This window comes from Columba livia, chromosome 2, assembly GCF_036013475.1.
Source record: "Columba livia isolate bColLiv1 breed racing homer chromosome 2, bColLiv1.pat.W.v2, whole genome shotgun sequence".
Lineage (NCBI taxonomy): Eukaryota > Metazoa > Chordata > Aves > Columbiformes > Columbidae > Columba > Columba livia.
The window spans coordinates 120373982-120391674 of NC_088603.1; the positions used below are offsets into that span (position 1 = coordinate 120373982).

General features: G+C 38.7%; 1 protein-coding gene across 8 annotated transcripts in view; it reads right to left on the bottom strand.

Moving 5' to 3' along the window:
* Positions 1-14882: 14882 nt before the first annotated feature.
* Positions 14883-17693, bottom strand: part of ST18 (ST18 C2H2C-type zinc finger transcription factor) — a 169665-nt gene continuing 166854 nt past the window's right edge. For all 8 annotated transcript variants that reach the window (XM_005505453.4, XM_021291598.2, XM_021291595.2 and 5 more), the window contains one exon: positions 14883-17391. In XM_005505453.4, the coding sequence (XP_005505510.2) occupies positions 17251-17391 (141 nt within the window). In that variant the 3' untranslated portion in view covers positions 14883-17250. The remainder of the gene's footprint in view (positions 17392-17693) is intronic.

The window sequence follows — 17693 nt, forward strand, 5'->3', positions numbered from 1 at the left end:
AAACCCTTACCTGGGTGTAATCTGGAGTTTTGATTTTCTATGGGCTCAGGGGTGTAAACACCAGCAAAGATAAATCAATTTTCTCTTGCTAATCCCCAAAGAAAAAAACTGATACAGCATATTTTTATTTTGTGCGCATAAGCTATTTCTCACTAAATAGGTCTTTTTATAGTACATGTCAAAAGGCAAGTCAGATTTTTTTTCCCCCCACAGATATTCCTGAACAATAAATTTGGGAGCCTTTGTTCAATGGAAAGTCAAAGATGTACTGTATGCATTCAGAGATCTACACACACAGGCTCTGTAAAAGAAAGACTACACAGAATTTCTCAGAGCGTGCCAGCTTATATGGGAACAAGCATCTCTTCAGTAACGAGAGAAGCAAACGGAACAAGTTGTGGGAGGAGATTGTACCTGTCAAATGGAGGAAATAGCACAACTGGGTACCACAAAGCCACCTCAGCCCCATGACTGCCTGTATGGCTCAAAGAGACAACTACTTAGACCAATAGTGCTTAAAGCAGTGATATACAGGAAAGACTCAATAAATCTTCAGGGCAGGATAAGATTTAAGATTTTTTTTTTTTTTTGGCTCGTTTTTCCCACCTGCTCTGTCCTACTGACCTTCTCACAGATTCTCCTTCTCCAAGGCAGCTCTGGTTTGGATTGGCACATGGGCTGCAGGAGAGAACAGAGCACATCGCTTTGGCAGTGCTGGCTTTCCTAAAGAGTCAAAAATGATATTTTTGAGGGGAATAGATACCATGGAAGTGGGATGTGAGGTGGAGGATGGGTTGTAGAGTTTGGGGCATGCTAGAGATGACAATACATGTAGGATATTCATATACATGACCATAGAAGGGGCTCAAATTATAAGGAAAAAAGCCCCGTTTTAAAATGCTTGAGAGCTGCTAAAAAAGGCATTTGAAGGAAATGAGTAGATGTGCACAAGCTGCTTTTGCTCAAGAGAGCAGGCAACTAAGCAATACTAAGAGAAGCCTTCTGCTCAGCATCACATCCCACCGCACATGCATCTTATGGAAATGCAGTAACATCAGGAGCATATACAAAGATGAAAGTTGCACTGATTTTTCAATGGTTGCAACACCTGAATCTAGTCCAAATTTATCCAGTTCTGTCAGTGACCTTCAATGGCTGCTTCTGAGGATGAAACTATTTACTCCTTGCATCATTTCAGGGTAGGAAGGAATACATCGTTGAAGACAAAAGACTAGCACCATCTGAAATTGACATAAAATGTATAATTTTTATAGACATTTATTATATTTTCATAAAAAATTAGATTCGGGGTGTAGGAAATGTTCTTACAGTAGAATTCTTCAGAAGTTATGAAACACCTGAGACTTCTTTTTGGCATCACCCAAGAAAACAATTTAAATGGCCAAGATATTCTCATTACCAGCATCCTTTAAGCAAATGATCAAACCACCCACCAGAGATACTTAGAAAATAGATCAGGTTTATATATAAAAAAAAAATTGAAGGGACACACTATGTTTTTTTTCTAAAGCAAATGAAAACCTAAATATTTTAAAATGATTCATTGGAAAAGCCCAAACAACAATATGGTTTTGGACCTGTTTTATGATTCCTTTTTATTTAGACAGATGGTGATACTCTTATTTCTATTAATAATTTTTATTCATGCACAATTCAGGAATAATTTCACAAAGTTAACAGTGGTACTTGGGAAGGAAATCACTTTTCAGCATCTCCATTTTAAGGGTAAATTTTTCAAAGGCACATGCCTTAGGATCCTACAACATTTTCAAAAGTGATTTAAGCCCCTCTAGCATAGTTTCCTCACAACCAGCAAGATTTAGGATTTGAAGGGATTTATTTAGACGGTTTTCAGTGTTGTTTGGCAGAGGTGCACAAAACAACAACTCGTCTGCTTGCAGCTTGGAATTTCAGCACCAACTTGAGTGCTTGTTTGGAGCTTGGGATCCCTACACGGGAATTGTTAAGCTTGTAAGAAAGGGATTTTCAGCTTTTTCAGGCAAACAGCTGAGCAGGGAGCTGCCTAAATTAGCCAGTAGTGCAAGGCTGAAGAATGGGGCTTATTTGTCTCAGCAACTGATGTGATGCCAGTTTAGAGGTGGCTCTTCTCGCTCAGGATCCTTGGCTGCGAGGTCTCTGCCGGACATGGGCAATGCAGCCAAATCAACTACTTAAGCAGCCTGTGCCCTAGTTATCAAAACCTCTGCCTGTCTTGAAAGCCATCTATGCTGAGCTTATTCTATTATTTTCATTATCCCTCAGCTGTCACATAGGCTGGAGTTGGGCTTTCCTTTCACGTAGAGATGGCCTGTACTTATTTTTCTGTCAGTGGTCCTAGAAGACAGCATGCCTCAGAGATGCTGAGGACACTGCTGGATGGGTAAGACACTGATGAAACGATTGTTTTGGTACCCAAAGCTAAAACCCTGGTGTCAGGGCTTGCAGGACTGAGGCAGTGCTTAGTGCAGGTCATCGCTGTGTTGCTGAAGTTCTGATTAGGCTGATCGGAATATGTTGGACAACAGCAGGTGCGAAGGTATTATAACTGATTTACACTGATGGTTTCACTGTGATGTGGTTTTAAAACTCTCAATGAAGCCTCTTCAGGTTCCTAACTTGATCTTATGAACTGACTTAAAGGAAACAAATTGCTTTTGAAAATGGAATTTGTTATCATAATCTCTTTATGCTGAGGTCCTTAAAGGTGATCAGTATCATGTCTGCATAAGTATATGTAAGTATTTCTGTGAATCTGAATCTTACATGCTTTAAAAATCAAGAGTGCCCATCGGCATCCTCTAATACCTAAAAGCCCTTGCAAACTTACCCCTTAGCTCCCCTGAAACTTTGCTTTTTTGAATTGGGAGTTTTTGTGAGCATCTGAACTGCAGTTCACAGATTCGACTTTGAGTAGTTATAAACATATTAAAAAAAACCTCTAAAAAGTACTTCTGAGTTAACTGTTAAGCTACTAACTATTGACACAGCTGCACGTTCTATTTTACGCTTTGTTATAATGAAACACTTTAATATTTCACAGTTTGCTTTGAAGTCCTGCCACCTATTGGTTTACCAGAGCAATGATCAGATCAGTGGGATTTCTCCTTGTGAAACCACAAAGGATAATGTATCTTACATCAAACCCCTAAGCAGTAAGAAATCTAATCTGCCCCTTTGCAGTTACCAGATGATTTTCGAGTGCTACATTAGCATCCCATCCGGACAAGGCAATTGCTAAACTTGAGCTTCTGTCCTTCTGAATTTGGAAAACAAAAACCAATCCTCTTCTAAGCTTGAAACACTGAAGCCATGGAATCTTATTTGAAAGATTTGCAGACTTCTCTAGAAAAGTGTACATATGTTTATTGATGCAAAATAGATTTAAATATACAGATATGCATGCACTACATTTACTTGTTTTGAGCCAAGTTGCACATAAATAACTCATTTTGTTACTGCAAACATATCAATCACTCTGTCTTTATTTGCAAATGCATTCTTCTCTACCACCAACATGCTGCACTGTGAAAATATTTTAGAATTCTCTTTTAGCTTATGTTATCCTAGTGCCACATTACTTTCAGGGTCCTTACTACGCCCTCAAAACCAGGCAGAAGACAAGAGTTATATGAAGAGTGTGCAACAGAAGTCTAAGGAGTAAGCAACAACTGTACAGAAGCAGACGTAAAAACTGGGTGAAAAACTGTTTATTTCTAGACCTTCTGGTACTGAGATTTTTGAAATCTTCTTAGGAAAGTGAGAATTTTTCAAGACACAGCTGAACCTCCTTTTAACCTTAACTTTTCTTAAGGGCCTGCTTTGTTTAGGAGATGCTTCCCTCTTGGGCAGTCACCTTTGTTGCCCCCAATACCTGATTTTTTTCCTGGTGTCTTCCAGGGCAGAATAAAACAAATAACTACCTGAGGAGAACAGCTTTGCATCTAATGGGGGCTGGCCAGCCAACCCACCTTCTGCTTTCCCTGCTAATAACAAAGCAGTGTAGGCAAAGAGGACTGTGCAGGGGAAGCAATGATCAACTTGTCACAGCTGCAACATAAGCTGTATAAAATAAGGTGTCATTGTCAACATTGCTTGCCCTGACAACTCAAGCAAGTTGTGTTGTGATTATTCATGCAAAAGGGTCTGGATGGAGAAGACAAAATATTTTAAGAAAAGGGCTCGAAAAATATACTGCCAACAAGAAACTTCCAATCTGTTAACGGCTTTTTAAATATTGGGGACAAGAAACTGCTTAATTCACAAGCCTTGCTGTCTTCTGTTCATTATTTTGTGTACCCAAAAGAATTCTCTAAAGTGCACTCCACATGATGACAGTGTGACAAGGGCCAATTTGTGAATAACTTGTCAACAGCTTGAATGAAACTCTAGAAATCCATAACAGGTGCTCGATAGCTATAATCGAGTGACAGATGGATTAGATACATGAAACCACAACAAACTGACTGAATGAGAGAGGGAGAGAGAGTGAGGGTGAGAGTGGGGGAGGTTCATTAACTATAGAAGAGAGCAAAAATACATGAATTATTAAAGAACTGGCATGAGCCAATTTGTGTGGATGCTTCCTGCTCATCTTCAGCAGGCCTGGGAAGAGGAGCTGCAATGCCAGATACTACACACAGGAGCAATGGTCTAATATCTTGACTCTAGGCAGGGGTGTACCAGAGCTTGGCACTGGCCTTGATTGCAGAAATCAGTGTTATGTTTTAGAATCTGCATAAGAGCTGATTCAGCAATGTACTTCACCACATGCCTGGCTGCAGGCATGTGAATAGTGCCATTAAGGTCAACAGAACAACTGTGTGCAACTTACACTAACATGTTTAAGCATCTTTCTGAATTTTTGTTCTCTGTGTGTTATTTTTTTTGTTGTTTTTGTGGGTTTTTTTGGTTGTGTTTGTTTGTTTTAAATCTCTGTGGGATTTTAAATAGAAGGGGATGAATCGCAGCTACACCTACTGTACAGGGTGTTTCAAAAAGATGGACCCAATTTGAACATTGCACCCTGCAACATTTTCATGTGGGGGTACATCAAAGTGGTTTTGTGCCACCATTAGTGACTAATCTGGATGACCTCAGAAAGAGAATCATTGCAGCAGTGACCTCAGTGGAAGAAGACACTTCCGGAGATGTTGGGGATGAATTTGGGCCTGTCTTTTTGAAACACTCTGTAAATTGCTACAAGCCCCTTTGGGGACTGCTGCCATGAGTCTCGAGTGACACTGAGAGACTCATCTGTGTGCACAGTCAATGACGGACCAAAGCTTCTCTGTAGGCTGTAGGCAAGGAGGTTGCCATCTGGATCAAACCTGGGCACCACAGATCTGTCCCCATGCCAGCAAACCCAGTCTGTCTCTCCTGGGAGCCGGAGGCTGCCCAAACACACCACACAGGCTTTTCCCAGCAGGGAGCCTGCAACGTTGTTGATGCTGGATATCCTGTGCTATAAGCACCCAGAATCATCAGTAGGTGCCTGCTGCCTACAGAGCTTCCTGCCAGGTATGTTAAAAAATTAAATTTAGGCTCAGTAGCGACCAGTTCTCCTTAGCCCATGAGCAGCCTTAATCTTCCACCTGGCTCTGACTGCAGGCAGAAGCAGGGCTCCCATTACCGCTCTTCAGCTCACTCTCTCTCCCTCTCCAATGGGTTTTCTTTTAAATTAATTCTTTCCTTTAAATTAAACCTCCCATTTCCTTATTTTCCTCCTGTGCACATCATGTAATGCCAAAGTCCCAGATTTACAATCATTCTATCCAAACAATGCTTTTCCACAGCTTCCTATGAAGAGAATGAGCAAAACCTTGACAGCTGGTTTGCTTTTATAGTGACTTATCAGGTTTTTTTCCTCACAAGTCTTGCTGTGCCTAGTATCTTCCCTCAGAGAAAAATTTGTGAAATTTTGGAACCTGTTTAGATAATGAGTAAAATACAGTTGATTAATATTTCAGATGCAAAACCAAGACTTGCTGTTCATAAAGAAACACTAGTAATTTGACTTCTCTTCATCACACTCCTCATGTAAACACATGAACCAAACTACTGCTTAAGAAAGGAATTTGCTGTGTAGTCATTACTGTACCAGAAAACCATGTCATAATAAATTGCAGACATTTTACAATAACATGCAGGATTTGAACTCATGACATAGTTTAGTCTTCTTATACTTTGACATAATTTTTACAGTTTATGATATATAAACTCGTGCCATAGTTTAGGCTGCTCTGTTTACCTGGGTGAGACTGTGCGTTCTGTCTGTGTGAACAGTGATCCCCAAAATGTCACACTAGTGCACTCACATTTATATGTTAACCTTGAAGAAACAATTCAAAGTGTCAGAATTAACCCAAGGAAGGCACAGTTTCATACTTAAATGCTTTTCCGTTCATAGCAATGAAAAAGAAAGTTGAGCTCATAGATCCAGAATGTAGGGAAAAGGCAGTCCTGTACAAGCAAGCATGGCTTATGCATTAATTAAACCCCATTTTATCTCATTTAAGTTCTACTTTATAGGTTTGCTGCTTGCCTTGGGTGAGAGAAAGATTTAAATCTAAGATATTTTTTTCCCTGTCTGCAGTAGTGTTCATAGAAAGATGTGACCAAGAGACTGAAAGAACATAAGAGATTAAAAGACCACGAGCTCTGATAAGGATGCTCAGCTATCACCACTAAACTGGTGGTAAGTAATAATACAATGGCTAATGCCACTGCCTAAGATGCAGCAGGCAGGTACGTGTAGTGAGCAATAAAAGCATATTAAAGCAAGTTGCAAATCTATAGAGAATCAATCATATTTCAGTCTCTAGAAGAGTTTGGCTGCCTGGGGTAGTTTTAAACCATTGCTTCTATGGAAGCAAAACCAAGACTGGAAAAATTTACCTTAGAAAAAGTTTCCTGCTCAATAAGTTAATTTCCTAATCTTGTTCAGATCTGACTAAATGTTGATCTATTTTGGCTGATAAACCTATTTTATGTATATTAGCCTTGGATCTAGCAGGGTTGCCCTGTTCGAAAGTTAAAAAACCCCAAACTGATTGCATGCTCTTCTGACTATGCCTCCTCTGTAATGCACACTGTAATTATCACCATGTAGAGAATTTTGCCTGTCTGTTCCACAGCTGCTTGTGGGTGAAACAGAAACTCTACGTGAGCGAGTACACAGATGTTCAGCTATTGAATCACATCTTTGCAATCCAGGCCTGACAATAATTTGGGTGTCTGTGATCTTCAAGCATCTGATCCAGTGTTTGCTTTCTCATTTTGAGAAACCAAATCAAAGTTTGGCCTTGCAGATTTTAAAGAGCTGTAGCAAAAAGGTGAACCTCCATGGCAATTGTGTAGACTGGGAGAGACTGACAGTTGCTTGGTGCTTGAAGGAGGTGCTTATTTTGGATCCCTCTATTTTGCTTAACCTTTTTCAGGAACATCGGTAACATAAAGTAGACATTGGAACACTTTCACTGGAATGAACATTTCTTGAACAAGCACTGGACAATGGTTGTTGTTCAATGGTGGTTGTTGTTGTTGGTTGGTTAGTTGATTGGTTGGTTTTAGTTTTTTGTTTGGTTTTCCCTTGTTTTTGTTATTTTAGTTTTTGTTTGGTTTTTTGTTCTGTTGCTGGTAAGCCCGGTACAAAATCTTTGTCTTAACTCCTCAAGACATTGTGAATGGCTGTTTCACTGATTTACACTTAGGATCTCATTGAGATCATCCTAGAGACCACTGCAGACCTTGCTCAAGTCTACTGCTAATAGCAAGATGAAAGGAACATTATTAGTCTCCCCATTTCACAGATGAAAGGTGAGAGAGAAGAAGCACCAGCTTCTTCACAGTTGCAGATTTGTACACTTGTGTAAACAAATGACAGACAAATGGTTGCATAAATCTTTCATTTCTCTGTTAATAGAAGTGAGAATCTACACATGCACCATTTGCACATAGTAAATTGTTTGAAGTGTAAATGGTGTTTAAACCATGCAGATTTGTTTTTCACACTCATCCTGTTAAGAGACTTCCCCAAGATCTGTAGGTTATAAGTATTAGAGTCAAGAACAGCTGCAAGGAGAGTACCTTTTCCCTGGCATTGTGAGAGCAGCTGCTGAAAGAGATGGTGGTCTCTTGATTGGATAATAGAAAAAGAAACCAGAGACAATCTGAAATGCTTCACATTCCAACTTCTGCAAAATCCACTCACAAAGATGATTAACCTTGTAGCAGCCCATATGAACAACTGAAGGACTTTAGAAAGCCATTACTTTAGCTTAAATAAGTTTTTACTTTAGCAGATCTGACCTGAGGACATCAATTTCTCCACAGTTTGATTTGTGTTAGTGCTTTCAGCTTGAGCCGGAACAGAAAAAGAAATGAAATGTCACACAAAAAGTTCCCTGCCTAATTCACCATCTTCCCAGCCAACTCATGTATACAATCCCTATGTCAAAATAAAGGAAGCATGAGAGCACAATTTTTGCCCCAAAACATTCCCTATAGAGGTCGTGTCTTCTGGGCAGAAAAAATCAAAAGCATTATAAATCCTTCCATTAAACCACTCATTCCTTATTGTTAGTATGTGTAATTGATGTAGCAATTCTCCCTAAGTAAGGACTAGGTCCAGGTTCTGAATTTACAAAAGTTGTTTGTAAAAGACCATGAAACTTACCATAATAATCATGACCAGACCTGATTATAGTTAAACCTGAATTTGAAAGGTGCCCTTAAGCAAAAATCCACATGTAAATTGTAATTTCTAGGTCAGTTTGAGACCTGGAATAGCAACACTTTGCTGGATCCTGCATATCAGTGTTAGAGCTGTCCCTGTGTTCCTGGGGTGCATGCACAGAAGTGCATGAGGGTAAGGTGATGCACAAACTTCATGCTGATTTTCAGGTCTTCTCTATCTCTCTGGGTACCTTAACTTACTGATATTATTTGATATTACACTTCACTCTAAGGTGGACAAGAAATCAAAAGGATGAAAGACCTGAATTAGATTTCAAAGATCCATTGTTCATTCCATAGAGAAAAGAGGGAGATAGCACTAAAATTTTGGAGGCTGAATGCTTGTGCCCCCCAGCCAACACTGCACATTCAGCAGCAGGCTGTCACACCCTAATTGCTAGTACCCCTTTGTGAATCAACGTCTCTGAGAAGCCAATTCTCCATGATGCTTCTTTAATATACATCTTCTCATTTGCCCTACGTATATTTCAGTTTGCCATCTGATAATTGGAATTGTGTGGGTAGCAGCCGGTACCATCTGGCTTGTTAATAAGTAGAGGATAAAAATGTCTAATGCCTTGCTCTACATAAATACAAGAATTACCCTACAAATAAACAGCTCCCTAAAACCTCAACTGATGAGAACAAAAGAAAATAGTGTGGTCTTAGCTCATTAAAAAACACTGAAAAGAGAATGAGAGAGCAGTGGGAAAGCCTCATCACTTCCCATCTGAAGTTTTATTGTAACTAAAACATATGGGAAAAATAATACAAAATTAAACGTGAAATGCACTTTTCACACCAAAACATATTGGGCCACTATACAAATGATGCAATTAAAACTGCTGCCTTCAGGACCCAAAACCTAAGCTGAATAAGTACCGTACAATTAAAGTTTTTGATTTAAAACCAGTGAAAGATTTATCATAATGAACCTCAGAATTGAGATAATATGACTTGGGGGCATCAAAGCTAAGCTATAGAAAGACACATGTCCTACAATGTGGGGTTAGAATTGGAAGACTGACATCAGCAGATTTTAGGGCACAGAAAGGCTTACAAGTTCATTTGCATGTGAATGGCCAAGACCATGCAAAATCTTGCATGTAAACAGTGTGGTATTGTAATCAATACTTTAATTAACAGGAAGGCAGTGCAAAGCTGTCTGCATTGGGGAAATAAACTCTGATCCTGTAGGCTGGATGCGAAAGCTGCGCTGTTGTATTTGGAACCTGCTGGAACTTGTACAGCGCCTTATCTGAAAGGCCTCATACACATCGCGACAATGTCCTCTAATCTGGTAATAAAAAGGGCATCATGAACGGCAGCAGCCAGGCCCAGCCAGCGATGGCTGCAGTCACACTATGCTCCCAAGATGGTGAAAGCAGATTTAAGCCTCTTGCAGAAAAATAAGAAGTGTTGCCTCCAGTTTGGCCTGGGCAGGGAGAGGAGGGAGAAGGGAGAAGTGCAGCTGGGAGGCCACTGCCTGGCTGGGGACTGCAGCAGCCGGGGAGCTGCCAACAGGCAGAGGAGAAAAGGCATGCAGCAAGCACCTTGGTTCCTTCCTCACGAAATCCCAGCCTGAAATAGCAGACACACCAGTAGTTGGAGTTTTACACCCGTGGGAGCTTCTGCAGCAAAGGCTTTGCCTGCCCAGCAGGTGCTGTGAGAAATATTCACCTTTGTTCTTCCAGATATAAACCCAGCTCGGGGTGAGTCAGAGATCCGAGGTAGCGTGAGTTTCCCCAAAGGAAGGGGATCTACTCATGATGATACCATAGCAAGCTGGAGAGGGCATTTAGTTTGGCAGAATGGGAAAAGACTCACATTTGGAAAATGAAATAGTTCTGCGCTGGTGGAGGTGATGAAGCCTGGCATCTGATGGACTCCTGTGGACTTCTGCCCTCTGCCTTGACCCCATCACTGTCACTATAAACACAGGAGCTATATTCACTGCTTACCTACCTGCTTTCTTGCTCAAATATTTATACTCATGCATCAGACTTGTACTGTTTATATCGTTTGACACAAGAGTGCAGTTCTCTGGCCAACCATGCACTAACTCTTGCTGCTAGTCTGGGCTGTACATCACGTTGATCAGGAGCTGGCCCTTGCCAAACAGAATCTGTAACAGCTGAGCCTCCCTCCTCTTCCCTCTTACAGTGAATCATAAATTTGGTCTCATAGCAATCAGCTGATTTTTCACAAAATCTGTAGGAGCTCCATTATCTCAATAAAAATGCTTCTGCTCTGATAATCCTTGTGTCTGTTGTATTGAAATGTAGGTTCTACATTTTGAAAATTAAGTTTCACACTGGCTAGCAGCACTAACTGGAAGATATATTCAAGGAAAACATTATAAGAAGCATAGAGAAAAAAAAAGGAGGACTGTAATAATGCCTTAGGAGGGGAAAAAACAGCTAAACCTACATGATGGGCTATGCAGAAGAACAGATAGTTTTGAAATAGGAAATGTGGGTGTTTGTAGCAAACCTGTGGCACACAGAATGGAGCCAGATCTGGCAGGAGGAAGAACTAAACCAGAGGCAGCAGACCTGAATGCCTTTGCTGGTACCATGCAGCTCCTCTAAAATGTAGGGATGGAGTGATTGCCTCAGAGTTATAATGCCTGGCATTTAATATGTAGTACGGTATTGCAGATATCTGTCATCAAACACAGCAATTACTATTGCGAAATTGATAATATACTGCCAGTCACATAATAATAGCTATTATATTCTCTTACATGTGTGCTGTGGCTCTTTCACTGTATATGCATGCATGTACTGGCATTGCTCATTCCTAATACACTTCAGAGTCTCTGTTTCACAGATGTAAAAACAGAGCTAGAATCAAGTGTCTTACCCAGAGTTACCCAGAAGGCTGAGTAGGGCCTAGAGCTGGGCTTTCGGAGGTGCCATTTTGTCTCCTGCCAGCTGGGAAGTACAAAACTTCAGCACTGATACTCAGCGTGCGGTGCCTCTGCCACAGGCGTCTGTGTAAAGAGCTCAGCTCTTCAGTCTATGAACGTGGCACTGTATTGTTCTCTGAAGGAATTCCATTTACACACATTTGCCCCGGAGGTTTTTACGGGCTTTTAAAACCTTCATTCCTTCCCTAAAATCTTTTCGACCAGACATCATGATTAAAGAAACTGACTCTTTCTCCCAGTTCTAGGCAATTCCCTTCCAAGGGAAAAAGCTCATCCTGCTTCTAAAGGATCAAATTAATTTCATCCCAATAAATTTGAAATCAGCACAGAACCTGTCTCCTAATCCAGATTTTCCTTATTGTGTCAGAAGTAAGCAGGGGGTGCACATGAAATGCTACATATGACTGTAATTAAAGAAGATTGCAGGCCAGATACTTTAAGCCTCAGCTCCATCTTAAGCAGCAGTGACAGGGAACTGTTTGGACAGATGATATTGTCAGTTAAATAAAGAATTAGGTTTGGTCCTTTGTTTTTTCTTCTTGTTTTATTTTCCATCAGAACCTTAAAAGAGGTGTGCACAGACAGTAAAACAGGAGTTTGGTATGGGTCAGTATTAAGCTTGGGGTAGCATCAATGATGCTGTATTTTTCAATATCTGTGTTGGGTACAAGTACCCACCTGGAATTTTATGGTGCACTGTACATGCAAATAGGTGTTGATAAGATATATATAACAATTCTATGAAATAATAATATAAACACTTAGTAGCTAGTAAATTGGATTGGCCAGAGAATTTTGAAAAGGCCCTGCCTTACAAACATGGCTGTGCATTTAGCTTCTAAAAAAATGAGGCCCCTTTGAGGAATGTGAAGCTGGGCAACAAAATCTGCTGCTGGGGACCAAAAGCTGGTTTGGAAAAATCTCATGTGGTAACAGTTTTAGGAGCATATAGCAGCAACCTAAACAGTAATTGTTATCACAAAACTGAGAAGTCCTGAGGTTTACTTGGACAATGTCTATGGGAACATTCGTTAAGAATAAAATGCAGTTGAAGCAATTTGTACCATGAAGTCAGACAGGAAATCAGACTAATCCTTGATGAAATTATGTGTAAGCTTGACTGTCTTAAGACTCACTAGAGCAAAAGAGACAGAAGAAAATGAAGCCAGAATGAGATATTGAAAGGTACTGAAACGAGGTCACTGTCCTACATTACACAAAAGCTAAATGAAGCTCTCTCATTCCACAGTATCCTGAGTGAGATAATCAAAGGACTTTGTCTGGTGCAAATCTCCTAGCAGCATCCAAGTTATACAGCTGCATAAATCGTAAAAAACTTTCAACATAGCAGAAATGCCAAGACAGGTAGAATGTATAGCACTGAAGGAACACGAGAGGAAAGTTGTTTAATTAGTAAATAGAAATAAGATTGTAGTAGAAAACATAATCTGTTTTCTATACCGTATACTCAAAAACATTAGTCATGATTAGTTAAGAGATGGAATAGATTTCCTGAGCTGATAGGATACCAAATGTTGACTGTTCTTCTCTTTGATATTTAAAACTTCAAGTCCATCCAGGTCGGTTCAATCAATGGATTTTATGTATTTTTACTGCATATAGCAATTTTCCGCTTTCTATAGACATAGATATAGAACAATTATTGAAAATGGAAACTTCTCAAGACAGAAATAATTTGGAAGATTCTTTCAAGCATGAATGTGTTTTTTGTTTCTTTGTTTCTTTCTTTGTTTTTCCCCATAGCTTATGTTAGTTAGTAATGAATATGGCTTAACTGTTTACATTATTATTTTTTAATGGAGAACAACCATAATTTCAACACTGAAATAAACATTATCAGAGCAAGTTGTTTAAAGATAAATGCAGGAGCAGTCTTTCAATAACAACAATAATTTAAACAATTAAGTCAAAATTAGTATAGATCTTTAAAAAATGACCTGTGGGAAGCTGTCTGTCTGACAATAAGGCCTTCTAAATTTGTAATTTGAATTTAGGCAGTCAGACAAAATGAAAATGTTGGCCGCAGTCTTTATCTGCTTAGCATTAAGGCACATTGCTATAGGAGGCCTGTTTCTGCCTCATCTGTGATGTGTGAGACTATCCCATTAGTGTCTGCTGACCTGAAAGTCTACAGCTATAGTTAAACATTCATTTTAAAGGACTCTGGAAAAAAAATATTTTATATTAATTAAGGAATACTAAGAAATATTATTTTAGTAACAATTTCTTACGAACTAGTTTGTGCTGTCCTTAGATAAGTGTCCTATAGCAAAGAAAGCTCTGAACCCCATTGGAGCAGAGCTTCCAGAACAGGTCTTTGTTCATCCCAGTCCTTTGCTGACTTTATAACTCCAAACTTGGCAAGATTTATGAGTATCCAGCATTCATGTAATGTTCTAAATTCTGAACCTCTGCTCTGTTTAAATGCAGGACATGTCAGTTTTTCTAGTGTCAGATTCTATTTCGGTTTATATAACTATAGCTATTCAAATAAATAATTACGAGCTACTTTATGGGCTTTAAATTTACCTTATTTTCTAAATAAAAATTATTTGTGTTCTATCCATGGGAAGTTGGAATCTGAGGCATGAAATGCTCCTGAAGCAATTAGCATGCATCCTAAATAAAACTGGCCTGTTTTCACTACAATGAGCAGTGAAAAAATGAAGTCCATTAGATACTGGAAATATTGTCTTTCTAAAAGCAGCAGATTTTTATTTGTGCAACATCTAAGCACTGCAAATCTCAGCAGAAAATCACACTGGAACAGTAGGCGGTACCGAGTTGCTAGAAACTTTACAATAGCTTTTATGTTTAAACATCATTTAGCAGCTGTTAAAGGTCAGCACAAATCCTGTACTTTATCAGTATAAATGAAGTCTACAACTGCCAAGAAAAGAATGCATTAAATAATGTAGTGATTATTACACTGATTTTTTTTTTTCCCTTCAGAAATGAAAAGGGCCTCTTAAGCAGTTCAATTTTCATCCTCCTTCTTTCAGACTGACAAAGTAAAACACTAATTAAATTATTTATACCAGAAATTTAGTTACCGGGATGACACATTTTGTACACAAAGCAAGTAAAACATCTGACACATTGTATAGTGCCAGGTGCAGTTAAGAAAGTGCAATACAAGTCAGCATATAGAGGCTAAAAAACCCAACAAACTTGCTGCAATGTTTCATTATCAATTTTATTTCCTACCATACACCAAATGTACAGCACAGAACACAATTTTGTTGTTTTGATGTAAGAAATATTAATCGTATGAAGAAACAGTATACAAACTACTCCAAATTAAAAAATGCATACGTCATTGCTCTTTACAAAAGGTCTAATTTACAGTATAGCTCATCAATGCATTAAAACACGAAAAAAAGAAAAACAAAAAGAAAAAAAAATCAGTGCACATTACAAAACACATCAAGTACAAAGGAGGCAAATAAATACAAACATACTTCACAGAACATCCTGAGCAAACAACCAAACACAGATAAATTAACCTGAAGCCATAGTAAATCATAACAATAAATACATAGGTCAGTAAGAGATTTTTTTTTTACTTAAATAAAATATATAACAAATTTGTTAAAATATTTAGTAAATTAAATTTTAGTCTTTGTAATGAGTGAACTCATTTTGTATGCATTTAACAAGTATAACAAATGTTTGCTTTTTTTTTTTTTAGCAAGAACAATAACTTTAATAGCAAATTTTTGTTTGGTGTCCTTCTATTTATATTAGACAGCACATATGGTAGCTTTTGAAAAATTGATTGAAAAATAAACACAGCTCCTAAGAACATACATTTTCCCCTGTCTAAACTAAGATTGGAGAGCTGAATCAACTCTCAAACAAAAAGCAAGCCCCACCTAATGCAGAACAGTGACCACAGTGCATGAGAGTCGAATCACTTTTGAATAGTACTTTTGTGCAGGAACAGTAATAATATAATTGTATATGTCAAGCCTATGAATGCCATCATATTCAATCTAAATATAAGTGAGGCTAATAAAAATAAACACTTTCATTATAGCACGGAAAAATTAAACACACGCTAGATCCATGTATACATTTACACTGAGGCACATATGCACATGAGGTGTGTGTGCATACAAAAAAGGCAGTTTAGCTGGTTGTTTATACCTTTTTCTTAAAAAAAATAAATATAAAAAAAACTTTTGAAACAATGCTTAATTACTTACAATCCCTGAAATAGACATTGCCTCTGTTATAGCAACCGCTACTTTCTGACGGATTCAGAAGTTCCGCAGCCAGGCTAACCAGATACTGAGGCACACGCCAGCGCCTCTGCACAAGTGCTTGGTACCCTACTGAAAGACTGGTAACAAATTCACTATCAGCCTAGTCTTAGTAAAGAAAGATGGAAGAAACCAGTCATGGTGTTGCTACCGTTCGTTCAAAGAGAAAAGCAACCACCATTGGGCCGGAGGGGTGTTATTCCTCTCCAGACCGCTGCCTTCTCAGCTGCTGTTATGTTCAAACCAGTATTAAATGCCATTTCAGGGGAGATGTGTTTGATCCACTTATGCACAAAGCCTTCAGCTTGGGATGTGTTTGCATTTTTCAAATCCAAATCCACAACAATACTGGTCACTTGGTTAAAAACTCAATGTCTTGTACTAAAAAAGTACCACTCTTATCAAATTATTCTTCTTGTTTAGAGATAATTATCCTTTCCCTCCATGAGCTAAGCCTGAAAAAAACTGCAGTGGTAAAATAAATCTGAAGTTCTCTTGAAACATTTTAAATGACCATTCGCGTAGGCTAAATCACACAGCCAAGTCAAGTGCTTTGCTGATTGCTATATTTCATTATTGCTAACATATTCTTTAACACACTGTTTTCCAGCATACTGTGCTTTTAAGAGCCCAAATTCCCCACTAGTGGGCACCATTTATCTTCTCATTCCATGCATCTTCACATCTCATGTTACTGCAAACCCACTTCTGATACAAAACCATTATAAAAAAGCAGGATGTGAAGAAAATAAAACTAGAACCACGGTTCAGTCATTTGTTACTTTCATAGTTTTTTTTCTTCCTGTACAAACCCAGCAAGTTATTTAATTTACAGTATAGCTTTCAGTCTATTGAAAATCCCATTGGAAAATAAATTAATAAACACATTTGTAAAAATATGGCAGGCCGCAAAAATGCTGTTAAAAGATAAAAAAAACAACTCTTTGATTAGAAATAAATAAAAAATATAAAAAATAGTTGCACACACTTTTTACATTCACTTTACAAAAAACTGAGTGCAAAAGAAGAAAAAAAAAAGGAATTGTACTGAAATAAATACAGTATACTAACAGAGTGCATTGCTGTTAATACAAATAGTCTGTTGTGTTTTTATTATTACATTTTTTTTTTATGTCAGCTGGGAAAAAATTAGTGCAATGTTGCAATTGTAAATGCAGCATGGCAACCTACACCCCTTAGCAGTACATGAACCCCTAACAGATCCATCTGGAGTTTACTGCTGTTAAGTAATTTTTGTTGCCCAGCAGCTTTCACATCCTACACATGGATGCCCTTCACTGCCTGTTTGATACTTTCCAGCAGAGCTTTGCATTCAGGGGAATAGTCCCGTTCCAGATTGCTGTACATGTCTGTGAGTGTATTTACATATGCTTCGAAATTCTGCTCACTGATTGGCCCCTAAATGAAGACAAAACAGATTATAATTGTAGGAGAGAAAATTAAAGCCCAAAAAAACCTACAAACACCGAACCCTAAAGCATAGAAAAGCAGCGATATGGCAACTGGGGAGAAGTCGTAAACAGGGCAGCCATCCAAATTAACGAAGAGGTTGTAGAAATGAAGGGAGTTGCGTGTGCTGGGGGAACCACACAATCTCCAAACAAGAAAAGGGGTTGGGGATATTATCATCTGCATAACTTGCTTTTTTTTTGGCCTCTTTTGCTCTGGGATTGTGGCCGATGTCCCCATAACTGTCCTCA